The sequence below is a fragment of the Passer montanus genome, unplaced genomic scaffold, assembly GCF_014805655.1.
Source record: "Passer montanus isolate IOZ18808 unplaced genomic scaffold, ASM1480565v1 scaffold73, whole genome shotgun sequence".
In the NCBI taxonomy this organism is placed as follows: Eukaryota; Metazoa; Chordata; class Aves; order Passeriformes; family Passeridae; genus Passer; species Passer montanus.
In genome coordinates this window covers 1,959,785-1,987,567 of record NW_024372481.1, presented here as the reverse complement: position 1 = coordinate 1,987,567, position 27,783 = coordinate 1,959,785, and the positions used below count along the sequence as shown (strand labels likewise).

The 27,783-nt window shown below is 46.3% G+C and overlaps 1 protein-coding gene across 7 annotated transcripts in view; it reads right to left on the bottom strand.

Annotated features, from left to right (window-relative positions):
* The window catches only part of LOC120512343 (DAB2 interacting protein), a 156,917-nt gene that overhangs the window by 93,789 nt on the left and 35,345 nt on the right, over positions 1 to 27,783 (bottom strand). For 6 of the 7 annotated variants that reach the window (XM_039730509.1, XM_039730511.1, XM_039730513.1 and 3 more), the window contains exon 2: positions 15,280 to 15,383. In XM_039730509.1, the coding sequence (XP_039586443.1) occupies positions 15,280 to 15,383 (104 nt within the window). Of the gene's footprint in view, positions 1 to 15,279; positions 15,384 to 18,690; positions 18,714 to 27,783 lie in introns of those variants that run through there. The other variant, XM_039730518.1, reaches the window with a different exon arrangement.

Below are 27,783 nucleotides of genomic sequence, written 5' to 3'. Positions count from 1 at the left end.
AGCTGATATTACCCCAAACTCTTCTGGTGAGAAGGTTCTGGCCCAGCAATGAGAGATTGCAGTTCCTTAACCACTGCCAGCCCACCCACAAATGTCCTCATTTTATCAACCCTTCTTCAACCCAGGAATAGCTCTGAGCTCTGGAGAGGCCATTGATAAGGAAAAACCCAAATGCCTTCTACAATCAATGGTGACGATTTTTCTTCCTTAATTGTGCATTCCACATTTCCACAATTGTTCCATGATTCATGCAGGATTTGGAGATTAGAATTTAGGGTTGTAGCAGGACATTACTTTTCTTCTGTTTGCCATTGTTTTTACATTTGTTGCCTCCAGAAGGAGATCACACAGAGCCATTTTCCATTTTCATTGCCAGCTTCCTTGGGAGAATGAGATGTCAGAGATTTTAATGCTGATAAATTATGCTGCTATAGTGATACTTTGCACCTCCACAGTGCACACCAGAGATCAGAAAGCCTAATGTGTGAATTAATATCTTCTGTAATTTTTAGGTGGGGTAAGAAAAAAAGACAGAAGTTTGTCTGTGAAAATACAAGAAAGAGATTCTGACCTGGGGTGTGACCGCCGAGCTTTCCTAGTGAGATCATAAGGACATGATCCATTTCTTCTTCATTTATGACTTTAAACAACATTTGATTCTGATCTCCAGACAAACAAGGCTAATCCCACCCTCTGAGCATTGCCTGCTCCTCTAGCTGAGCTGCATTCTTGGCACTTCCAGCAATTAAAGCGCTGCCCTTTGCATGCATGTTCTTTATTCACTTTAAAGTTTACACTGAGAGCTGTCTAGGGCAGAATTGTGTCTTCCTGTGTGTGGGCAGCATTCAACACCAGTAAAAATATCGTAGCAAAGATGAAACTAGTAACTGAGAAAGGTTTCATTCAGAAGTTAATAGTCTCTATGAAATGACAAAAAATAGAGATCTGCAGAGCCCAAGAATCCCTTCAGCTAGAATAAACCTTGAAATATCTATTACAATGGAAGCACAGGTACCATCTATATAAATTCATCCCTGCACAGCCTAAGGTCTGAGCAAGAGGAGATCTTTTAGGCTCTTTAGAGACAATCATTGTGGTCAAGAGTACGGCCCCATGCAATCCCTGAAAGCCCACAGAGCAATGTGGCACAGAACCCATCGAGCCTGGCAAGAAAAAGGTGTGAACCATGGAATCACAGAGTGGTTTGGGCTGGGAGGACCTTCCACAGCACCCAGTGCCACCCCTGCCATGGCAGGGACACCTCCCACTACCCCAGGGGCTCCAAGCCCCGTCCTGGGGGTGCCCCAAGCCAGGCCTGGGACATTCCCAGGGATCCAGGGCAGCCACAGCTTCTCTGGGAACACCCAGAGCTCCCAGCGAGCACTGATTTCACTTTTCAAGGGCAAGGGCGTTGCTTTTCTTGCTTTGCTTCTGCTGTTTTGCCTCTGACATCTCCAAGGCTGGAGTACAATCGCTCTAATCACAAGAGCTGACTGAAGTCATAACAAGACACAAAGAACGAAGGCAGAAGAAAACAAAACAAATCCTTTTGAGGAATGGCTTAATCACCACCACAGCAACTTCAGCTAAAACAGGATGGCACATTTCAAAACAGCACAATTAAATCTGCTGTGATTTGGGCTCTTTTCTTACATATCTGACAAACCCAAAACCCAATGCCATCATCTCACTGCAGATTCAGGAAGGTGGAACTCTCATTTAAATTTTTCTTCCTTATCAAATTTGGTATTTTCAATTACTCTAGAACCTGGAAATAATCCTATATTCTATTATAATGTTTGAATATTTTTGGTATTATAATACTTTTAAAGCATATGTGCAAACCCATCAGCACCATATGCCTTTGAGATGCAGGAACTGTAGAATTCCACACGCCCTGGGGCAACACGACAAAAACTAGAAAGGAGAGAGAAAAAGGGAGGGGGACAAAACTGAGCAGAGTGTTAATGACAGCAAAATCTGGAGCTCTTGTTTTATTAAACATAAAGTAATGATGCAAGTCTTGTGTCTGGAGCTGACTCCCACACCAATAATGTTCACTCGCAGAGAACCCATAGGATAAAGTTATAAAGGTAAAAATTCAGCACCATGGAAACACAATAGAGATGAAATTTTAAAAATGATACATCAATAAATCAGGCTGGATGCCTCACGAGCAGCTTTCTTTGGAAGAGTCCTGGCAGCTCCCTGTGTTGTCTAAGCCAGGAAAACAGGGAGAGGCTGGGGCAGAGTGAGGGTCTGGCCTGGGGCGCTGGGGGGCACTGGGGGGGACTGGGAGGGCACTGGGAGGGCACTGGGGGGCACTGGGATGCTCAGACAGGAGCACAGACACAGACCTGGCTTCTCTTACCCCAAACCCACAGAGAACAACCCCTACAAAGGCAGATCACAGGAACTACTGAACAGATGGGGTTATTTTTCTAGTTTTTCCACATCTTTTTGTTTTAGTTCAAGCAAATCTCAACTCTGGGGAACATGAGAGGACATCAGGATTTTTTTCACTACTCATCATAAGGAAACTGCTATAAATAAGTGTTTGCTGTGAGTACAAGTGTGCAGTGCAGCCTTTCATCCCAGGTCTCCTTGTGCCCTGCTATGTCAGGGATAATGTATAAAACTGGGAGTAAATCTTTACTACCAGACCCATCCTTATTCTGAGCTTTACAATTTTTATTTTTTATATGAAACTTAATTTAATTCTGGAATTAGTTTGGGTGTTTTTCTCTTCCTGCACAGCACATGGAAATACCCTCTTATTGAGGCTCCACTGAATGGATAATTAATATTTGTATTTGTGAAACAAGTAGAGCTGTGCCAACACTAAGCATCCTTTTATAGCCATAAATGTTCCAAACAAGTGAGTTTACCCATTTCTACAATTACCAGTGTTAGTCTCAGCTTTCAAAATAAAAGAGAATCGTTTTTTTGGGAACATCTGATACCATTTTTTACGAGGTAAAGACATCTTTGTGCACATTTTTACCCTTCTCTGTAGAACAGGACTGCACTGAGCTACCCCAGGAATGCAGACCCAAAACAGCCCTGAGGGTGAGTTTAGGCACCATTTGTGTCTGTGGGAAGCCCAAGAATAGAAATAATCCCCTGAGTGGTCCCTGGCACTGAAGCAGGGCAGGAAGAGAATTTCTGTACAGCACTGACCTTTATGGATCAAATATTTTTCATTTGTTCAGTGTTAGAGGCACAGGGCTGGAAGTGTCTGTAGCCCCTCAAACCCTTCATATATCATTTATTTCTGCCAGCTCTTTTTGATTTGAACTTTGGCATTGTAAGTTGCTTTGCCATCCTGCAGCTCTGCTCCTGTCAGGTGTGATGGAGGGCTCTGTGCAGGTGACTGAGCACACGGCCCCTGTGGAATTCCCTTCCCCAAAAAGTGCATTTCCAGGATACACGAGGCCTGCATGGGGGCTGCCTTGAACTTGGGCACATGGGAGGCAAGAGAATGTCAACCTTGGGGCTGAAGATACCCCCAAACTTATGAGAAACCTACAGAAATGACACTTTTGCAAGTTTAGCAACCAACACCTCCACACCTTGTTTACATGGCAAACACCAGGTTGCTCTGAAGATTTGCCCAGTGCAATCCCAGGGAAAGGGAAAGGGAGAGCAACAGTCTCCCAAAGTCTGTGGAGCAGGAGAGATGTGAACTTCAAAGGAAAACCAAGAGAGTTTTTCCTCTCTGGACCTAGAAGTGCACCCACACATTAAGGTGTGTTCTCCTTCTGAACCCATGACTGTTTATGTGGGTGCACAGTTCCTCAGTCTCTTTCTCCATTTAATTTGATGAATCTCAGGACTGTTCCCAGTCACCCCGTGAGCCCTAAGGGCAGAAGCAGATCAGAGAATCATGGAGTTGTTAAGGCTGGAAAAGACTTTTAACATCATGAAGTCCAGCTATCAACCCAGGAGCACCACCCTGGTCACACCTGAGCCACGGGTGCCACATCCACTGCCAGGGATGGTGACGGCACCACTCCCCTGGGCAGCTGCTCCAGCACTGGACAATCCTTTCCATGAAAAAAAATTTCCCAATATCTCATCTAAACCTCCCCTGATGTTTCACTAGGAGCAAGGAACCACCACTTGCTCTGACTGATGTCACCCTAAAACCTTATTCTAAAGGGGTAAGGAAAGCCCCTCTGAGACAGAATTAGGCTAAACCCCAAAGGAATGACAAAATAGCTGCAAACCCATTGCATGGCCAGAGGAAACTGGCAATAAAAACTCCAGTCCTGCTGCTCCACACTCTGTGGTCAAACCCACGCTCCTGTCAGAGGACAAACATGGGGATCCAGCACTCAGGATCATGAGAGGGGCTGTGTGGGAGCCAGGCCATGGAGCAGCCCAGAATGTGAGAAGCAGCTCGTGTTGTGAGCGCTGCTTAGCAACACTGCCCTGCCATGGCCAGAGATGAATCAGATCTGCAGTGTCATTGCAAACAGCCAGCTCAGCCCAGCTGAAAAATCAGATCAAGATGCACTGATGTCCCCCAGGTCACCCAGGGGACAGTGTGGGTCTGGCCAGGTCAGGAAAGCTGGAATTACATCAAATGAGAGGCACTGGGGGTTAATTATGAATGTGGCAAATCTCACACATGTGAGTATCAGCAAATCACAGAGAAGCAGCAGGAACAGAACACATTAACACACAAAATCTCATCCCTTTCCCTCCTCTGGCCAATACAGGATTGCTGCTTGAGCTCCATTTTCATACAGATTTTACCTATCTTGTTGAAACTGCCTTGGTCACAGAGTCTTCTCCCACTGCCCTGGAGATAGAATTCCATGGACTGGCAGCTCTCAGTTCTGGACATTCTCCCTGATATTTTCAGCTAACTGCTTCTTTGCAGAATTTCACTCTCTTCTGTTCTGGGAAGATTCCCTTCCCAGCCTTTGGTAAAGTAACAGAAACCTTGGGAAGTCTGGGTCTGGGTTCTCCCATTAGCACTGATGGCTTCCATGGAACATGGACAGGGAACAGGTGGGACATTCATAAAGGATGAAGGAATTCAAGTGTCAGGGAGAACCCAGATGACAACCACACTTCGACAGTTGTTATTCAGGGATCACTTGGTTCTTCAATTTGGATTCTTTTGTTCTCCTATTAAAACAAACCCACGCTACTCTGGATTATTTGTTCCCAGCTCTGTAATTATCACACTGTCAACATCTCACATCCCAACAAGACAGATAAATATTCCTTGGGAAGGTGGGAGAAGGGTAATTGAGCAATCAGGGATGAAAGATGCAGAAACAGAGACACAGGGAGAATGCAAGTAACCTTGAAGAGCAAACCCAGTGATCCACCCAAAGACAGCAGAGCTGGGGACAGCCTGACCCAGGGACACCAGGCAAGGATGGCACCTGCAGGAGGATTTCAGGGGATGGAGCAGTTTCCTTGTTTAACAGGCACAATGGAGACCACAGCCCAGAGGATCTGCTGTATCCAAAACTCTGAAACATCCTGCTCCAGGTCCCTTGGGGTTTTGCCAAGGGCTGAGGAGCCCAGGAGCTTTCAAGAGCTGCACTTTGGAGCTGTTTCTGTGGGACAGCACTTCAGCTCCACTGGGTCACCGGGCTCAGTACAATTACACCAGGCACAAAAATTGTCTAGGAATAGTTGGCATCAACCATTGTGCCCTTCTATTTCAGGGAAAACGTACTTTTTCGTATAAAGGAGATTAATTTAATTCTTTCCAATCTCAAAAATGAGAATATGCCTTTTAAAAGCCAGTCCCCAGGCAGATCCATGCTTCAACAAGCTTACTGTCCAAGGAGGGAGAGAGGAGGGCAGGCTGGTGGAGGTGGAGAGCAGGCAGGAGATGCTGTCAGAATGCAGGGTTTGGCAGGCACACGGAGGGTGTGAAGGCACAGCTGCCCAAGTGATTTGTACACTGACTGTGCCCAGATAAGCTGCAAAGCCAGGATTACTGCTCAAGGGCTCGTTCCTATGCCAGCCCTCCAGTCCTGGTAAAACAGGTATCAGAGCTCACCAGGATGAGAATAAACACCAGGGGAGAGGGGGAAACCATCTCCATGAATCTCTTTACATTACTGCTCCCTTTTGAAGTCCACCTTTGGGTATGATGCAGAGTAAACTGGTTCATGAGTGGGTTTTATCCCTGCTTTCCCTACTTTGATGTATGGTCTTGGAGCAGCACATGCATGTCCTGCTGTGTCAGGCATCTCCCTGCTCCCTTCCCCCTGAAAGCTCTGGGGCAGAGCAAACACTGGAAGGGAGAACCCCATTTTCCACAGTATTGATGGGCAGCCCTGAGTCTGCAGGAAGGCACCAACACCAAGCTGCCTCACTTCCACTGACAAACCTTGTGTGCTTTTAGTAACACATTTTCTACAAAGCCAGCTGCCAAGCCAATAAATTTTAAAAAGCAGTTGGTAGATGATGTGTTTAGAGTAAAAAAAAATATTATTATCTTTTGAATGTAGGGATTCATTGTGTAATTTTGCGGTAAAAGTTACTCATTCAAATATGAAGCTCATGTTCCAGGCAGATGCTCTTGGCTTCAAAGACTTTCCCCACATTTCTGCAGCTTAAATTGGAACATTTGTATTCAGCAATAATTACAGCTGCAATCAAACAAAAATGCTCACTTTTGTGAAGGTGTGGGGAATACCAACTGGAATTCAGATGATACATCAGCCCTGCATTTCCCCCATCTACCTCCCTAGAAACTCACTTCCCAGACATTGTGCAAATACTGAAGATGAAGTTCATTTATCCTCATCTCAGAATTTATGAAAATGACTATTTCAGTTTGATTCACCTCCTACTTACAGCTTTGGAAAAAGGGAGAAAAATTACAATGGAAGGATAAATATAACACACATATGATATTTCCAGGAGTACCAGCCTGGCTTTCATGCTTTCTCCATCCTTCAGAACACACAGATCAGAGAGCTTTTTGATTAAGAAAGCTCAGAGAGAAATGAAAACCAAGGCAAGACTACTCCCTGCTCTTTTTCTCCACCTTTACTCCTTTCCTTTCCCTCCTCAGCTCGTACTTTGTGTCTGATTTTGGGCTGAAGTGCTGAGGAAGGTGATGTGAAGCAGCACAACTGACAATTCTCTTAAAACACTCACATTGAAAGATATAAACCAAAAAGAATATCCTTCAGGAACTGGAGGCAAAAATTAAGTTCACTGCTGGCTTATCCCTCTAAATAATAAGACAGACATTGCAAGTGACAGATCCTATTTCTGGGTCTTAGCAGTCACTAGTTCTTGCCTAATTATTAGCAGTGGATTTACTATCTTTAAAGCAGAATTTTGCCACCCCGCAGGAGATTTCAATTCTATCAGGCAGATTTAAGTGTCATTCACTTCTTCCTTAACTATTTTTGACTTGGTTGCTAATTATCAAGGAAGGTTTTATTCTGGAGGCCCCAAGGGCAGGGCCAGCCTGTCCCTCAGTCCCAGCCAGTGCCACACCAGCTGGGACACTCCCTTGTTTCTCAGGAAGGGATATGAAGGTCTCCTCCACCTCCTAAGAAGAGCAAAAAATTTTTTATTTTTGTCTCTGAATGTTCTCTGGCCAGGAGCAACCTGTACCCATCACTCCTCCCCTTTTCCATGGGACTCCTTGGGAAATGTAAAGTAAATTTGTGTTCTCAGTCAGGCCAGGCTGTGCCATCATGGGAATGCCATGGAGATGACCTTGGGAGAGGCAGGAATGAAGGGAGGGACAAGGGCAGGGCCAGGGCCAGGGCCAGGTTACACTGCTCAGGGTGAACCCCATTCTGCAGAGCCGTGTAGGGAGCTGCACGGAGCCGTTCAGGAAATAAAGACATGATTAGTTCTGGAGCTAATTTCCTTGGTGCTTTGAAAAATGTTGCAGGGAAGATATGATCCACTGTAATTATGGAGGAAGATAAAGACAAGAAAGTTTCTGGCAGAGTGCCAGGCCTGGAACACCTGAACACCTCAGGAGAGGCAGCAGAGCTTCCCCACTCTCTCAAATTATCCTTGATGCCTGAGCCATGAATATCACTGGGAAAAAGAGAGTGGGGAGGACAAACACAGCCTATTGCTTATCACAGTGCAGCGCTGAGGAAAAGTGACAGCACGGAGGAGAAAGGGAATCTTGTTTCCATGGCAACTAAAGTTTGAAAAAAGTATCTAGACATCATTGTCGTCTTCCCATGTGTGCTCCACCCAGAGCCACGGATCAAAGTTCTGCAGCGGCAGTGTCCTGGGGCCCTGCAGGCACCAGGAGAGCATGAAGCAGACCTGCTGTGCTGAGCACAGCTTTGGAACAACAGTGTCACCACCTGGAGAAACTGCCTCACACGAGGCTGCGGTTTGGAGGGGGAAAAAAGCCTCCAAAACAACTTCCAAACCATGCAGGCAAGGGCCATGAGCTCCTCCGCGTCTGTTAAAGCCCAGCCAGCTCCACGGGGTGACAACAGACAGGATCACTGCCAGCTGGGATGGGGCATCTCTCCCATCATCTCCTGGCACAGCACCCTCATTAGTACCAAAGTCCACAGGTGCCATGTGAACCATCTGCACTGAAAGAACAAGGAATTGAGGCTCCAAATATGTTCTGGCAATTAAAGGGAAGTGTCTAGTCTAAACTGGAGAAAAAATCTGTCTCAGAAACAAAACTTGGTAGAAATGTATTGAAAACTGTTCAGGGTGACTGTGGCAATGACACAGATTTCTATGAATTCCAGTGCAATGAATTCACTGTTTAAGCAAATCCTGAATATCTCGGAGCTAAAGCAGCACAAATCCCCAACAGAAGAAGTTCAGAGATGAAGGTCCTGATGCAATGGGCACTCGTTCCAGTCTCCAGGAGATTCAGATAATGCCTTCCACTCTTTGACTTGTTTTCTGAAAGCACAATGTCAGTGCTATTGAAAGAGGGAGAATGGAATGTGTTTATTATCCTACCTTTCATATCTGCAGGACAATTCTCTATCTGTGACCCAGAAACAAATTAAAGGGACACTGTCATGTTGGATATTCTAATGGCCCTCTTTTCTCTGTGCTACCAGCAATGTGAGAGCTTTCAGTGCCCAGAGGTTTAAACAAATTGAAGCTTTTGTTTGTTTACCTTCTGCCTCTCATTCACTGCACAGAAATGAAACCAGTCAGGTCCATTTGCCTCCCTACAGCCTATCAATTAGTCCAGGCTGTTTGCACTTGGGCTTCCTGGGAAGAGCCTGAAACAATATCAAATGTTTTCTGTAGTAGCTTTGAAAGGAACATTTCTGTTCAAATCACCCTTTGGAGATGGAAGCCTCTAAAGAATGGATATGGATCCAAGTATGCTGCTGAAAGATCCAGGGAGAATCTGAGATTGTTTCTCTGTGGGGGGGAATTCAAACAAAAATACACCAGAGCACCTGAGTGCATGTTGAATTGTTAAATTACCACAAAAAATGCCAAACAAACATGTTTTGGAGAGTAAAGGCCAGTCACCTGGCTGGTTTAAACCACTTTCCCCATTCATAGTGATGCCTTGCAGTGGTTTTGTTTCTTATGAGATGACCAGCAGCAGTACTACACAGCCCCAACTGTTTCATACAGATTTTAAATGATGGGGAAAGTGGTATCATCCTCCCAGGCCTTAGTTTCCCATTTATTTTGAGGCATTATGGTAAATTGCAACCCCCCAGTGCCTGCAAGCCTGAATTCATTCAGATTGGCAGAACACTTTAACAGCTCCAGATGAAAGGTGCTACAGAAGTGCCAAGTACTATCACTGTAATTATCATTCAATATACACTGATCAAAAGAATGAAATGTGAATTAGCATTTCCTATTAGCCCTACTTACTGCCTAAATGTTAAATATTCCTCCCATGGGCTCTCTCCATGAAAACACATAGGAGCTGTTGGTATTTCTCATCTGGCTTCCCCAGGAGTGAAGGAATGCAGGGATCTGAGGAGAGGCATGAAATCAGGAGAACAACACAGGTTTATCCCACAAAAACTTGCTCAGGCTTTCTGGGGACAGGGAGTTTTGGAGCTGCTTTGTCACCCTCACTCCTTCCCTTGCTCCTGGCAAAGAGTATCTGTCCCACTGCAAGGATTTTCTGCTGTTCACCCTGGGACCCTGAGCCCTGCCTGGAGTCATGGGTTTCACACAGCCCACAGGGATCAGTCCAGTGTCCTCAGAGGCTGACAAAGTGTAAATATCTGGAGTAGCTGAACAAAATCAATGGAATTGTGCCAATCTGGACCCTCTGCAGAGCCATGTTCCTGAAACATTTGTTTTCCCCTTTCCCACTCAGCATTTGACTTTATCTTCCCCAGAAGCACAAATTGCCTTGTTTACCCACTGCCCAAGCTTCACACAGGGAGCAACAACGTGAGCTCCTGCCCTAGCCCACAACACATTTCAGTGGTGCTGGGGCACAGAAATCGGGTGATTTGTGGCATTTCCCTCTCAGAGGAAGCTGCAGGTTACCCCAGGGCTCTGCCTGGGCACTGTGAGGATCCTCACAAGCCTCCTCAGGATGCCCCAGGTCATGTCCCATCCCCTCCTCACTGCCCCACAGCAGAGCAGCCCTGCTGTCCAAGCACCCCGGTGTGACAGCAATCAAAAGCAGGCCAGAACCCCACAGAACCTACACCAGGATCACTCATATTTCTGTAGAGAAATGGCCTCAGTGTGTGAATTAAGCTGTTGATGAGCCCTATGCTCTCCTTTTCTCTAAAACTGTCCTTTAGACAGCTGCAGGCTCTGACAAAGAGACCTCCCTGGAACATACTCAGTTCAAAAAGGGAAAAAATCCATACCCTGCCTTGCTGAGGCCCTTTCAGTGAAGCAGGTCATAGCACCATGTCTTTCATCCTGTCATTCTTGTCTCCTGCTTGATGCACATCATAAATCCTCAGTGGTTTGGACTGCAGCTCTGTGCTGAAATCTGACAGTCCCTCCTATCTCTGACCATGCTGCCTTCCAGTACTCCCAACTGGAAATTCCAGGTTTACTTAAAAAAAAATTCAAGATACAAGGTCAGTCTCAAAGAATTAAAAATATCTTTACAGTCAGGTTCACTTTCCAATCCCTGTGCTATGGAGCATTGAATAGGGAAAAATATTCCCTTTTTCAAAATGAAATTTATCCTTCATACCTGAACTAGAATTTATCTCACGTCTCACAAAGGACAAGCAAAAATTAAAGATCAAAAATACTCACAGATTTATGTTAATAAGATGACTTAGAAAAATAAGGCAGAGGGCTCTAATTCAAATAACAAGCAATTAGAAATTTGACAACATGAGGTGCTGGCAGAGACAGTAAGAAAGTCAAGGCATTTCTGCCCTAGGAACAAGGACTTGGGAGTTCAGGAACCCACTTACTCATTTTCACATTACAGCATCAATTTGGAGAATATTTAATTCTCTTGAAACTGAGGAGGGTTTCAGAGAGGTAATTAGGAATGGCTTAGCTAGTGGTTAACACCAGGACTGGGAATTAGAAATGAAGAAATTCAGCTCAGGATGCATTTTTGGCCTTTGGAGAATGATCAAATTTAAGTTAGCTACCCTCCCTCAGTTCTCCCAGCTGGAAAATGAGGGTGGTGAGAACAAACCACCTTTGTGGAGAGCCTGGAGATCCATCCACAAAGGATGCTGGAGGTGCAGGTCTGGGTGCTGGGGTGGCTGACAAACCCCTCTGAGGGCCAGTGAACCCCCTGATTTCTGCCAAGCAGTACCAGGGAGACTGGAAACAACTGCAAAGGCTGAAAATGACCCCATTTTTCTTCCAATCCCTAAAATGCTCACAACCCCAAAGCTTCCAGGCATGTCCTGTTGCAGAAGTGGTGTCTGAACTGACAGATCATTATCCTCCAAGTAATTTCCATATTTCTTGCTGCCACTAGCACTGGTTACCCAAAGTCAGTTGCAGCTGACAGTTTAATGATAATGGCTTTATGTTTATATATCATCTGTAATAATGTTCCTATTCTCCTTAAATTCAATCCCTGCAAAAGGGGCACTTTAATGTATGCAGCCACAGACCAAAATGACAGTAATTTTCCTCTGAGCTGCAATGGTTTAGTAAACAATTACATTTCAATTAAAGAGGGGTGATCATGATGAGGGAAGTGCCATTCCACTCTCCACATAATACAGGAGCATAAATTCTCCAAAGAATCTCTCAAATCATTATAATATATATTACAAAAAAGGAAAATAGAGTGTATTGTGCACAGGCAAAAACTTGGGGGGAAAAAAATCCTTCAATATCTTGTCCACATTCAGCTTGAACTGGGATCCCATTATTTAGGATTATGTTCAGTGAAGAGGAATGGCAGAAGGGCTCTTCACTTTCATCTCTCCAGGAGTTTCCATTTACTGCCATTAGTATTTAATACTTCATTTATCAAGGATTAAAACCAGGATAGATGGAGGAATGCTGTAAGAGTAGCTTATGATGGATCACTGCAAATTCAGCTGTGTACCGAGCCCAGCCAGGCAGGAAAACTGCAGGAAAAGAAGTTCATGTTACAAGGAGAGGAAAAACTGTGTTTTGCTGTGGTTTTGGGGGATTTTTGAGGCCAATGTGGCTTCAACCAGAAGAAGCACTGAAGTGTTTTTGGTGCTCCTGGAAAGCAAATTATTAATGCTAGAATTGAGGATTAAAGGGCTGGAGAAAGAAATCCTAAATTCTGCCTAGTAAAAGACAGAATACAGATGCTTCCTCAAGTTTTTTGTCAATTTGGACTTTATTTGGCCTGGGATATTTCCCCAGGAAACGAAGTAAACCAGGCTCTAACAGAAGGAGTCAATAGATGGCAGTGCTTGATGGGATGGGAGTGAGTCCTGCCCAGGGAGCCTCAGCAAATCCTCCCCTGCAGCACTTCCCTGCAAGGTGGGCACAGCAGGGATTTCACTGGCACTCAGCAGACCTGCCCAGCTTCTGGCCCCTGAGTTTGACAAAATACCCCTCAAACTTCAGGTTTAACCCGTCCCACACCTCGAGCTATTGGGATTCAATGCAGAGAGGCAAAGTGCTTCCCTGCATTCTCCTAAAAGCAAGGCTTAACCAGGGCCATGGAGAAGGGACACGTTGGTGTCTGCAGCCCTGCCAGGTGCCCACTGCAAGTGGAGACTGAAATCTGAACCCCTGGCTCTGAGAGCAGGCTCAGCACAAGGGACCTCAGCTCAGCTCCAGCCTCACTGGGCTTGGAGCCTCGAGGTTCTCATTCTGCATCAGCTCATACAGAGCTCTGAGAGCACAGAAGTGAAGGGAGGGATTTACAAGGAAAATAATTCTTGTACAGCATGAGATAACCAGGACCAGAGGAGATTTTCCCAAGTTTAAGAAGCTTCACCAAAAATTTTCTTTCAGGAGAAGGGGTAAGAACAGGACTTGATTTTCAAGGTTTATATTCTATAATTCAAAAACTACCAGGAGCTCTTGTTTTCAAAAACCACAATGCCCAATTATCTGTAACCTGCCTGACAGACTTCTGTATGGGAAGGGAAGTTCCCAAATTTCCACCCTAGTTTGCTCTATGTTCTGAAACGAAAGAAAGCATCTGGGAATGCAACACTGCCAAAATAGCTGAATCCAAAGGCTCCTGAGCTTCCCAGGCCCTTGGAGACTCAACAGCAGAAGGATGGAGATGTCAGGGAAGAACAATCAGCTGTAAAATATGAAAAGCTTACAATTTCCAAACCTACAACAGCAGGCTCAAAAGTAATAATGCCATTACCACAAAACTAAAGCACTAATTACTATTCCCAGTGGCTGGAGTGGACTGACTGCTAATGTTCCTCTGGTTAATGAAGGAAGGTGAGGGAGAATATATTTCTAAAGTCAGACATCTGCTGAAGGCTGGGCAGCAGCACCAACTGTACCTAATGAAGCCATTCATATTAATGCAGTGACACTCGGAGGGGGCGCAGGGGAGAAATGAGATGAGGCTGGGTTGGAACTCAGAGAAGACAAATGTCATGTATTACCCATGTGATGGCTGCCCTTATTTAATCCACACTGAGTAACAGAGCTGCTTAAAGCAAGGAACTGCATCCCACATCAGCTGTTCCACCACCAGCTGCTCAAAGCTGGACTAGCTTCTCTAAAAACCCAAAAAGCAGGATATATGCCACTGGAAAGGAATAAACAGCTTTTTCTTTTCTTTGACTACAGGGACACTAAGAAAAATATTCCCAAATCCTTTGTCCTGTGAAGAACCCAGATTTTCCCATCATGTTTTGCTGTTTTCACCAACCAGTAGTGTTTAAGGTTCAAGGATATTCATTCACTGAGATCAGTAAGTTCTAATGGCTGGAAGAGCAATTTCTAGAACTAAAATAAACTACTTGTCCAAACTGCTAATCGTGACTCATTCAACAATGCAAATGTTCTCAGGTGAACTGGGTGTGCTCAGATTATTTTTTTGTCAGATTGCACCATTGTCTTTGCTTTGAAATTCTGGTTCTGCCTACCTGACTTTAGTAAGCAGCAGCTGAGTCTGTAAAAAGGGTGTGGCCTGCAGAGAAAACCTGCATGGAGCAAACCTGCTGCAAGCCCACTTGTGTCTTCTCTGAATAAAAATATCTGTGTGTGCTGAGAGCCAGCCCAGACAGCTGATGTGAGCAGGGAGTGGGGAGGGGACTCTGTGCTCACACTCCTCACACTGTGCTGACACCGGGCAGTGCCAGGCAGGGCTCAGCACTGACAGATCCCACTCCTGGGGTCCCTCTTCCTGTCTGTCAATGGACACAGCACTGGAGCACCAAGACCACTGTTAGTCATGGCACAGAACAACCAGTGACACCTCAAAGCACAGGGATTGAAGCCATGGAAAAAGTGGATGGCTCCTCCAGGCTCCTGCTGGGGCAGGATCCCAGGCTCTGGGCAATCCCTGCTTGGCAGGTGTCCTGTGAGTTAATGACAGGTTCCTCCAGAGGAGCTTTTCTCTCTGTAGGAGTGTGAGCACACACTGTACAGCTGCAGACAGGTAAATGCACCCAGGAATGCACTGCACCAGGACTCACCAAGGAAACCTCTCCAGGAAAGTGTCCCAAGTGAAGCTCCAGACTGCACTCAAACCCTACTGCTCCACCAGGACACACCTGCCAGCTGCTTGCTGCTCCCAGTGTCTAACAGCCCCCCGTTTCCCTACAGACAAGGAGCAGCCAGTGTCACACCCAGCACTTTGCCTCCCAGGGTGAGCAGGCTCCTTTCCCCTCTGGCAGCCCCCCAGGCCACTCCTGGGGATCCCCCAGCACTGCTGAGAGGGCAGACACTGACCGTGACGCGGAAGGGCGCGGTGGCCGCGGGCTCCATGGCGGGGTTCTTCTCCGAGATGCCGCTGGGCATGCTGCGCCTCTGCCCGCAGCGCTCCGGGGGCGACTCTGGGGGACAGAACACAAGGCACAGTTACAACCCAGCAGCACAGGACAGCCCAGCAGGGCCAGCAGGCCGTGCAGAATGTGCTGGCTCCCTCTGAGATGTTCTCGTCAATGAGGCAGCGTGGCCACCCCACGGATTCCGCTCGCGTTTCCCGGAGCTGCCTGGAAGAACATTCCATCAGCAAGACTTTCACCTTCAACAATTAGCATTTTTATACAACTGTAAGCTTCAGATAATGCCTGACAGGTTGGCATTATCATTATTTCCAGTCTGCAGATGAGTAAACAGAAACTGCATTGAGATGAGTGAGAATTATATGCAAAGTACAGATCCGTGCACTCGTGGATTTGATCCTCCTTGGGGAAACTGCTAATGGGGTTAGAGGCACAGGATGCTTAAGTTACCTCTCTAATTCCTCTAGCAATTTGCTCTGGGACCAGGAAAAAGTCATTAAATCCTGATTTTGATAAAGTAAAGAATGAAGATAGGAATACTTACCTCCTTCCCCATTGGCAAGGAAGAGAGGGGGCTGAAAAGGCAAAATTAACAACAATGCTCAACACTGAGGAGATTTAGAAAGATGTTAGGACAGGTCAGCTACAGCATCGTAAGGTGGTGGTTCCTCAGTTCACAAACATCTTTAGAAGCACCATGGAACTCAGAGAAACAGATTAATTTCCAAGCTGCCATGCAGTGATGCCTGGACCTTGTAACAAGCTTCCTTTCCCAAAATCATTCCAGAGTTCTCCTTAGCCAAGCACTTCCATGGACATTGTCTCCTCAGCAAGGTTCTGCCCTTGCCAAAGCCTGACTGGAAGAAACAACTAACACCAGCAATTCCACCCAACATTTCCTGAGATGTGTCTTAAACCATTCCAAAAGAACAGATTGAGATTCCAGCCATGGACAGGGTGAGGTGCTGGCTCAGTGACATCTCCTCGGTTGTCATGTAACCTGTGTGAAACTCAGCCAGCCCAAAGCAGCAGTTCACTGCCTCCCCAACTTCCAGCCAAGCCTCCAAATGTCTGGGGCAATTTCTCTGCAGAAAGCTGCACTTTGAATCTCAAGCAGTAAAATCCTTTGGTGTCATCTCCTCTCAGAAGATTCAGGCTCCCACCCCATTCCTTTGAGCCTTCTCTTGGTTTTGGACTGTCATAAAGAAACAACTTGATTTCAGCATTTTGAAAGGGAGCTCGAGATGACAACTGAAGAAGCTGCTTTGCATTTTCTTAATGACCGGAAAAATGAACCTTGTTTAAAGCATTTCTCACACACCTGGCTGGAAAACAGGAACGGTGGCATTATGTGAAAGGCAGCTACAAGAAATTACTTTCCCCGTGTTCTCCTCAGCCCCAAACACTGCTCGGCACTGAGGGAAAGCACCTCTATGGGGGTAACAGCCCCCCACTTTAGCTTCTTACTTCATCATTAAAATATACCCCAAGCAGAACCAGCAAACACACCACTGTGACCCGAGACCAAACTCAGAGCTGGCTTAGCACCTAAACCCTCCTGTAATTATTAAACTTATGGTTCATGAAATATTTGGAGTCAAATCTTCATTTTAAGCTCTTTGTTTAAGCACTGTGGGTTTCACTGCAGGAGAGACATGTTACAAAACCCTCTGTAAGAAACCAGAAATAACCAGAAGGAGGGGTGGGTGTGGGTGTTGGAGGGGATGTGGGGAGAACTGTTTGTTTTAAAGGTTAATAAAAATAGCTTACAGGTAAATTAGTAACTCCAGGAATGTACAGCATTTACTTGGTGAGCAGTATGAATATATAAAGGTTTAAGTGCCCTTTTTACTTCTTCAGGGCTGGAGGCACCATCTCAGGCCAGGTCACTCTGCCCAGGGCTGGCATCAGCCACGCTGCCATGGCAAGCCCAGGGCCATGGAAAAGGGCACTGTAAGCCAGTAATAAAATCTCTACACAGTCACTAGAGGCTGAGAAAGAATGTCTTCATTTGCAGCAGAAGATATTTGAGTTAGGCACTGCAAATAGTGCCATCCTGCCATGGACAGTCACACCCTGGGACTGCTGGTGCAGAGGGGAGCTCTCCCTGCCAGAGAGGTTCAGGGACACTGGGCTGCCTCTCCTCCCCTCTCCTGGGGCAGACAGCTACCACACACCTCCTGACACCCATTCCAGCCTTATTTGCTGTGATTTCTGTCAAATTTGCCCATTTGTGCATAAAATAAGCAAGCTTCAAGGGATCAGATTCAGTGTCTGATTTTGGCCTTTTCTCCCCAGCCTCTCCTGAACTTCCATCTCTGTCTGGACAGACACGGTGGCAGTTCTGTGTCACCTCTCAACAGCACAGAGGGCCCAGGGCTCATCCAGGTTATACAACACAGGAGAGAGAAATAAACAACAGGGCCTCCTGCTTTTCCAAATATTTACAGAAGGCTGCAATGTTTTGGGTCTCCCCCTGTGCAGAATAAGATCTTCAAAGAGAAACTTCCTTGAAATGATCAAGCCCCTGAAAGCTCTCCCAGGTTATCCCCACACAGCTGGGCCAACACATTGTTGGCTGTGGAAGGCACCAGGAGGTTTTTAAGTTGAACATATCCCACTGCCAAGAGGACACACAGCACTGCAAACACTGCACATTAATGTAGGACCTCGGGCTTATGAGTATTTCTGAAACTCTTTCTGTACAGTAATAAAGACATTTGGTTTGTTAACTTATTCGAGGCACTGGAACTGACAGAATAATTAATCCTCACTCCACTCTTCCATGCCTGTTTTTCATGCTGTAGAATCGTTATGGAGCAGCACAGCAATCTCCCCAGGGCTCCAGGGCAGCAGCAGAACAGGCTGTGAGCAGCTCCTGGCACCCAAATCTTGTTTAACCCACCCAACATCACTGCCTCCTTTGACTCCACTTCTCAGACGCTGCTCCAAGCAGGTTGTTATGTGCAACAAACACACAAACAACTGTTACCACTGTTTACTTTTCACTTAGCAAGTGAGGTGTCCTTCCATTTGCATTACCTGCTCCTGTGAATCCCAACTAGTCCAAGAGATCATCAGGATTACACTCTCATTATGGAGAATAAAACACATTAACTCCTGTTTGTTCATCTCTCTTCACACTCCCCCCTCTCACAATTCCAGGGATCAGCCAGTGGAAGAGACAGCGTGAATAAAGCAAAGCGAGGCTGCTGGGTGGAAGAGCAACAAGCAGGCACTTCCCAGCGAGGTGATTTCCTGATAAGAACCTGCTCCAGCTCCAGACAAGAAAGGGAGGTCCAACCTGAGCGCTGGGAGAGAAGTCAGCAAGGAGAGATGGTCTCCCTGAACTCACCAGAAGGAAGCCGTGCTGGTGAGCAGCGCACATGCCATGGCACTCGGAAGGAGCCGGGAAGGAGGGAAGGAGAGGTGCTGACTTCATCAGAGGCAGCGAGAAAGGGAAGAATGCCTGGAATGCCAGAGCAGGCACAGCAGCGGGACACACGGCAGGAGGAGCGCAGGGTCCGCCGCGGGATATGGAAAGGAGGCTTTGGAGCACAGCAAAACTTCACCAGATCCTCTGGAGGTGATGCAGGAAACTGCGAGCTCTGCAGAGCCAGGAGCCGGTGGGAAAGGCGCCGAGGGCAGCCCGGCAGGGTCAGGCTGCTCCCGAGCTGGGCACGGAGCTCCGCCCGGCCCTGCCCCGCCGGGCACTGCCCGGCACCGCAGCTGCCCCAGCGCCTGCCAGGGTGGAGCTCCTGCGGAACCGGAGCGAACAGGAATTACCGGTCTGCTGCTCGTACAATTACAGGCCGTGAATTAATTTTATTGCTTAATGAATTTAGGTGTTATTCCTCTAATTTCTGCATTATCTAATAAGTCCTTGTTACAAGCCCGAGAGAGGAGAGGAGGAGGCATGGTGACAGTGATTTAAGTGGCTCACGGTAGCATTTATGAATTAAGAACAATCCCTGGAGAACAGGTATCTGTAGTGTCTGCGTGATTCCACATACTCAGGAGAGGCTGCAGAAAAATCTACATTTCAGACAGCTCTGGGTGGCCACAGGAGCCCAGGAGAAAAGATGGATCTTTAGTCTGAATCCAAATGGGGATTTAGAAGGGAATAGAGGCACTCTTAAAAAGCAGAATAGACAGCGACAGAAAATAATAAACACTGAGCTGAGCCAACTTTCCTCTTCACAAGGCATGAAGAACTTTGAGTGGGAAGCAGAGGTGCCAAAATGTCTGATTTCCAGTGCCAAAGAGGCTGAGAGAGGTTATGAAAGCCCTTCCTGCTCCCATCAGAATGCAGCTGCAGGGCCACCTTCGTGGTTCAGGTACCTGCAGAAATATTTATGGGAATGTATCACCCAGAGCCCTGCTGACCCACAGTGAATTCCAGCTGATCCCTTACAGCAATGTCAGAACCATACAAAATTAATTAAAAGCCAAACCTTTATTAGGCAGTAAAATAGACTTTTAAATGAAAATGGTCGTGAGGCAGAAGTTGAGGGCAGGTGCTGGTGCCCTCTGAACAAGCAGACTCCTCTGAAAGCAAAGCTAATGAACACAGAGAGGGCATTCTCCCAGCTAAGGGAAGCTCTGTCACCCCTGCTTCTTATCTTAGAATAAAATTATTTCTTTTTGCATCTTAGAATCTCTGGCTAAAACATTCATAAACTTCCATAAAGCCCAACAATCCCCCTGGCTGCACCCACAACTCTTCCACATCAGAATCACTGATTTACTGCCCAGTCATTTCATGCTCCAAGCAGAAATAGTTTCACATTTTCTCATGCTCTCATGACCTTTCCAGACAATTAAGGACACTGTTTAGAGAACTACAGCTTGTAAAAACCCCTCTCCCTTATCTAACTGTTTACATACAGAACAAAAAAATAAATTGGGATCATTACTTGCCTTCTGGGCTACACTCTGGCATCAAATACTTCAAATTAAACAAGTGAATCTGTGCCTACGGTTAATGCTGTCCACAGCAACAACACCAAACTGATCCAGCCTCTTACCAGTGCCTTTGTTTCCCCCACAGGTGACTCCAGTGGTGCAAAAGCACCACGTTCAGTGTGTCTCTGATGACTCTGCCCCTGCCTAAAGGCAGCAAAATGCACCTGAAGCACCACTTAGAGCCACACAATTCTCTGCAGCTCCGAGAATGGTGGCTGGGACAGTTGTGTGAGCTGAAGAGCCTTGGTAGAAGCGGCTGGAATACAGAAAACAAATCCCAGAAAACATCAGAACACACCGATGGTTTCACGTCAGTGAAAACTGCTCCCCTCAGCTAAAATCTGTTACCATCTTCTCTCAAAGTGGGACTAAGAACTCTTGAAAGAAGAGCTTTTTCCTTGTTAAATAATGATTTGGAGTGACACTGACCTCTGCCACAGCACACTGTGCATTTAATGGATCTCCCCTCATCTCTGTGTCAGGCTCCTGGATATCATGGATTTCATATTCCTCATCTGCTCCTGAGCCAGTGCTATTAATGGCTCTTCAATCCAGTACTGAAAAAAGCTCTGCTATTTTTCTGAGTACTTGATATGTATCTATTCCTCTATTTTCTCTATTACCCAGTAAGAGAACGCTTCCCCCAGCAGCTCCACGGTGCTTTTTGATGTGTGCAAGCAGCAAAGACTCTTCTCCTGACTTTCTGCGGGCTCCGGCTGCCTGGTGCCTCATCCCCCTCTCTCCTGGAGGGCTCGGGTGGGATTTCCATGGCCCAGCAGCGGGAGGGATGTGTGTGACAGCCGCGAGCCGGTGCCTCACTAGATGGAGCTGGAGGCCCTCGGCTGCCCAAGCTGCAGCGCCGGGAATTCTCCAGCTGTGCTTCGGCTGCTGGGTCACCGATGGTCAGTGCAGTGAAGAGTGTTTTCCCTGCGCTTTCCGTGCCCTTTCCCTGCACTGTCCCAGCACTTTCCCTGCACTTTCCCTGGTCTGGAGCCATCCCAGCACAGCCGGGCACCCTGACAGACACCCAGGGCAAGTCCTGCCCCCAGAAATCCAGGTGGAACACATCCTTTACCTGAGGAGACAGATTAAACCTATTTGTCAAGGGAAAATCCCTCTCCGAGGGCAAAAGGGAAAGAAGAGAACAGCACTAATGGGAAAGGAAAGCTGAGGTAATGCTCACTGTGAGAGAGCTGAAAATACAGCAGCTTCTGAGTGCTACAAGCCTGGAGAGCAGATCAGATCAGATCAGTGGGCACGAGGCAGGGCTGCAGGTCCCCAGACCATAAGGCATCCATGAGACCCTCCCTTTCTAAAGATAAACAGTAAATCATGCTGATTGAGCAGCCTGTAGTACAAACTCCATTTTACTGTCTGGTATTTCTTAACTAGATATGTGTGCATATATATATATGGTATTTTTATCCTTTCATTATTAGTCTCTAAAATAAAATATGTATGATATTTATCTTCCTCTGCTACGATATCCACAGAACAAATTCCTCCTCTGCTAACGGCGTATCATTAGGAGCCTTTTCTCCAGGGTGAAATTGAAATCAAGCTCAGACTTAAAAAATACATCAGAAAAAGCTGAAATTCTATCCTGGTTGGGGGCCAGACTGTGGTGACTGCCAATACCCTGGTTAAAGTGGAAAGGATGATAAAGTGAAGTGGAACACCAGCATCCTCCCATGTGATGATAAAGACAAGCAACACGGAGTGTGGAGAACAAGGAGTCAGCTCTGGGGAGATTTAAATTAGGCTCATCCATCATGCTGAACCTTCCTGCAAAGATTCTGCTCTGTCACCACGAGCTTTCTTGCAGCACTTTATCCACAGAGGCAATCTGAGGGCAAGGAGAAACTTCCACACTCTGCAATTCCTGTTCCTGTCTCTGGAGGTGTCACCTGGACACGCCAGGACAGGGCTGGCTCTGTCCCCTGCCTGTGAGGGTTGGCTGGGGGCTTTCCCCAGCAGTGACCTGGACAGATGAGCTGAGCAGGCCAGAACAGCTCCCTTCACAAAAAGCACCCCCAGGAAAAATGGAAACTTCACACAGTTAATTCCCAGGCCATTTTCCAGCCATGCATGGTGGCTGCTGGAACAGGTCTGTACTGGTAAAATGCAAATTAAATAAATAAATACTTAATTTATAAGCATGATTCATCAGAGGTTTCATCTTCTACAGCAAAGAAACAGATGTTCTATTGATGGCACTTCATTAGAGAGATAAATGGGGTCACACACGTATCTCTGTTCACATCCATCTGCATAATAGACCAAACATTAAGATTTGAATTTCACAAGGTGCATGTGGCTCTCAGAGCAGCCTCAGGGAGCCTCAATGTCCAGAGCCTGCTCACCCACCTCAGGTTGTCTCAACAGCCAGGGAACTTTAACTCTGCTCAGAAAAGCAGGAGGTTGGGATTTAACACTGGCTACTTAGGAGACAGTTCCACTGCAAACACAGAAGAATACTGGATTTTAATAATGAATGGCAGTGATTTTTGGTACCCCCCAAAATACAGTATCTGTCATGAGGAAGCAGCTGAGAGCAGCAGTGACAGCAAAGTCTGGAACCACTGCTCTTCCTCCAGCTCAAGGCAGGGAGGGTTAGGATCAGGGACAGGGATGGGGTTAGGGATGGCTGAGAGGGATTTTCTGGTTTGTTTGCAGGAGACTTTTTTCTGTTTGCTGCATTAATGTTTTTTTTTCCAAACAGAAACAAGTCTCCTGCACTTCAACAGGCACCAAGAGAAGATGCTGCCTATAAAATGGGTGGTATTCTTTCCACAGATGTGCCTTTGCTGTGTGGATGTGAGTGTGCACAGCTGTGGCAGCTCTGCCCACCTGGGCAATGCCCCCCTGTGCCCAAAGCACTGCTGAGAATCCATCCCTGCTCACTGCTGCTCCTCATCCATCTCTGCTCTGCCTGCTCAGACTCTCGTAGCAATTGTTTCACTATTAGAAAGTGTGGAATGTAAATCCTAATTTATTGTGACTGATCCTTTTATTTCCTCTGGGGTGGGTGGGTATTTCTGCTCCTCTCCCACAAACCTGCTCTGCAAACACTCGCAGGTGGCAGCTGCACACTCACTCTGCAGTTTTCAAGCAAACAACACCAGTGCCAAGGAGAGACAAGAAACATTAAAAACCAGTCGTGTTTTCACTTCCCAACCTATTTTTGAAACAGGAGAGAGCAGGAGAATGTTCTTACCTACACCAACACTGACATTTGCATTTTCCATCCTAAAAAATATGCCAGATCTGTGTTGGAATTTCTCCCTCCAGAACTGCCCTGCAGTCACTCTGAGGAGCAAATGGGCACTTGAACAGCAACACTGCAACCCTGCAGAACAATCCAGCAATTTAGTGACCAGCATTCACCCTCCTGGAGAGGTTAATGCACCCCAGCCCACTCTCTGAAATTTTATTTTGGTGTTCACCCGACTTTTAGCTGATCCTAGAAGCAGAGTTATGTAAATGAACACCAAATGTTCTCACTTCAAACACACCAGCCCCATCAAAATGTGTTCTTGTCTCAGGGTATAAAGGTAATAATTGGTAACCTTTGACTGCTAAAAATGTAAAGGGAAAATATCTTTCATTTAAAACTTGCTCGTTTGGTTACCATGGACACTGCTTAATCATGAAGGATGACTATTACTTGTTCCTATAGAAACCAAGAAGCTTAAGAAGCATCCTGTAATTTAACTCCAGATGCCAAATTTTACACCAGTCCCCCTATTAGCACATTTGGGTACTTCAGAACAAGCCCAGGCTTGATCTCTGACTCTAAAAGAAATTCAGTGATGCAGAAATGCTGTAAGAAACCAAAAATAAGAACATGTAAGGTACAAAAGAAACTTTCACTTCACACAGATTGGTTTCTTCAAAAGGAAACATTAAGTGCTCAGCATCTGAGGATTCCTCTTTCAGTGCAAATGTTAATGAAGCAAAACTTTGGTTGTCTTTATTCCTGTCAATGTTCTCCAAGACCATACAATTGCAGGGCATGTTTTTCCTCCAACTGAATGCTTCAATGCTCAACTTAAGATGAACTTCTGGAGCAGTGTGAGAGCCTGGGATTCCTAATGAGCCTCTGGGAGCTGCTCGTGGTCCCAGCCTGGCTCTCCAAGCCAGACCTACAATAAAAACATGCCCCTCATGCAAGGAAAAGTCCAGTGGGCAGCACAAACCTGCAAAATTCAGGCCATGTGCTGCTCTAACAAGTCTTTTTAGAGTTTATGCTTATTAGAAAAACCACAACACTTGTCTGGCTTGGCTCATCACCTCAAAGCTTTACCTTCAGCACCAAAGAAACATTAGTCAGAATCTCTCTTTTGTGTAGGTCTGGGGGAAAAAAGCTTCCAGAAATTACCTGTGGCTGACACTGCTCCTTGACCCTCACCAGCTCTAGATGGGGAATGGTTCACAGTTCTCAAAAAGCCATCCATTTTCCCATCCTCTGATTCCCACAGGGGCCTGAAGGAGCTCAGTGTAAAAGCCTGACCCCGAGGCTGCACAAAGCAGTGACAGGAGTTGGGAGTTGTGTGCACCTTCTTACACAAACACACAAACAATTAGTGATTGACTCTCAAATATTCTCTGGAGTGCTGCAAAGGAAAGCAAACTCCCCTCAGCAGTGTCTGAGCTGAAAAAAGCAAAACTGATAAAGCCCAAATGAGAACGTTCCCTGACCCTGCTCATTCCCATCTCTATTGAGAGCAGAGTGAATTAAAGGATTAGAGAGTGCCTTCAGTGCAATAACTTAGGGGATTAGTGGCACACTAGAAGACCTTCAAGGGAAATACAGGTTTAAAAGCTTTAAAAGGCAGCTCTGTGTCTAAATTGTTTGGACTGCCGCAGCTGTAAGGAGACAAACTTACTCTAATACATGAGTGATCATGAAAAGTCTGCTGAAACCCCTCGAAGCATGTTTTTGGAAGCAATTCTAGTTTGGACTCAGACCAGGGTTTTGAACCTCTTTCTCATTTAGTACCCACAGCTTGTAGATAAAAACTCATTCTGCATTACTCGAGAGCAAATCTGCCACAATTCCTTTCAGAGCAGTCAGCCCCTCTCAGGAACACTGCCAGGGGAAAAGGATGGGACTACCAGGAGGAGAGGGCTGGAACCAGAGATAAAGGAGATGAGCAAAAAGTGACAGTGCTCCTCAGAGATTCCCACTGGCGTTTCCCAGGGGAACTTTTACAACTCGATTCATTTTTGATCTCGCAGGAATTCCTCACAGAGAACACTGAGTGTGGATGTTCCAGTGTTTCTGGAGGAGGTGGGGCAGCTCAGGGTTGGCTGCAGGAGCAAAGGGAGTCGAGGCACTGCTGCCTCCCTTCCTGCTGAAGGGCCAGTCCAATAAATCTGCCTGCAATAAATTCACTCTACATTTTTTGCTTATTAAAGGGATTCTGAGATTTAAGCATTGTTTAATATCAAAACAATTCCAGAATTCCTCCATCACACACCACTTCCCAAGTCATTAAATTTAGTCTCGATTTTTACTAGACAATGAAGCATTGAACAAACACAGCAAAGTCTCAGCTGGAGCACTGCTGCTAAAAATAGCACAGCTGCCAGTGAATATTTCCTATAAACAGCACAGCTTTAAACATTTTGCATATCTTTTCTATGGGCATCTGTCAGCCATGCTGTTAAAATTTCAATGAAAGACTGCAAGACCACTGTGGTGAAACAGAAAATGCCACAAAAGAGACTTGAAAAACAAAGCAATGATCATTAAAAAGTGCAAAGCAGGAAGGTCTCCTTTTCCTGGTATTTAAAAGACACCACCCTTGGAAAAAAAAAAACCCAAAAACCAAAAAAAACCAAGCCTATTGCTAATATTTATTATTGGGCTCCTCACTTGCCTGCTCCCAGCCCTTAAATGAAAAACAAAGCCCTGCAGAGGTGGGAAGGGAGAAATTCCACCTGGCATTCCTTGTCCAACATCACTTTTTGTTAATGTGCTGCAGAACAGATTTTCAGCTAGGAAAGATTAGTGAGAGGTGAGTGCAATTTCAGTTGGCTTTAAATACAATAAAACCTCCTTAGTTGTTATGTCACTCTGGGACATGCTGGGACAATTTTCCAGCCGCTGCTTCCCTTGTCCCAAGCGAGTGCCTCAACCTCCAAGGTATTGATTATTTGGGTATAAGCTGATCTCTCATTTATCACTTAAAGGGTTTTGATTTCATCAAACAGAGAGACAAAGACTAAATTCCAGCTGTTTCCAACAGATGTGTATCTGAATAGCCTGTGCTGAGAAAAAACCCCAGCCTGACCTTGGCCTCCCAGCTCAGTGCTCAGTGCACTGAAATTCTGGGTTTTGCTGAAGATCAGTCAGTTTTCTCTTCACAGCAGCCATCAAAGGAAAGGAAGAAGAAAGTCTGTTTAATAAAAATCCTTTTCATAAAACACCTTGAAAAGCATCTGTGATAAACAGAACACAGAGCAAGGCATTTATGTCTGAGGCTGACAGAGGCAGAAGGATCAGGAACACTAAACCTTCAAGATCAGGAACTCCAATGTTCTCAGATTCTCGGGGCTTTGATGCCAGCTGATTGCCTGCTGAGTTTTACACAAGGAAGCCCTGAAGCCAAAGCTGCATTTGGCTCAGAGATGGGACTGGGAATGGAGCAGCGTGAGGTTTCCATCAGCAAAGGGAATTTTCAGAACACTTCCCACTGACCCCCATTCCTTCATTGTGTCCGTGAGTAAGGAGAAGCAGGGAGGGATCCTGAAGAAAGCCACAGGCCCAAGAGCAGCCACAGGCAGGTGCTGCTGTCACTGAAAATTCTCCTTCTCCCCCATCTCTGCCTCCCAAGTACCTTCCACTACATCAGATGGGTCATCTGGGAGTAATTGTAATTACTGCCATGATTCCTCCCACAGTCCCACACATCTCCGAGCTGAACAGATGGTCCAGGGGCTCTGCAGGTACATTTTTTATCTAGCTAATGTTTACCTGCAGCATGTGCTGACTCTCTGTGGAGAGCAGAGCTGGGGGTCCCAGGCTCTGTCCCCCTCCAGCAGAGATTTCCAGTGCAGTGAAGCCTGGCTGCTTTACCCACCCCAAACAGGCACGGTTTAAATGTGCTGGAGGCAGGATCTCATCAGCCTCCTCAGAGCAGCCTTCCCCTCCTGCTCGGCCCTGCCCTCCCACCAGTGCCTGGTCAGACATTCCAGCCTGGGCCTCCCAAAGGGGCCCAGTGACAAACACTGACGTGTGATGGACGTGTTAAAGGCACCAGGGCTGAGCAGAGAGCTCCAGAACAGAGGGTGCCATCACATGAACCACTGAACAAGCTGCTGTCACTGCCAACAGCTCCAAGTCCTGGACATTTTTCTGCACACTGAGGCAAGCTGGCTCCATCTGGAGTCCCAACACAAAGCTCTCCCCTCCCTCAAATCCTTGCACAGAAAATGCAAACTCTGCTCACTTTGCCCAGCTGGAAGCACCACAGCA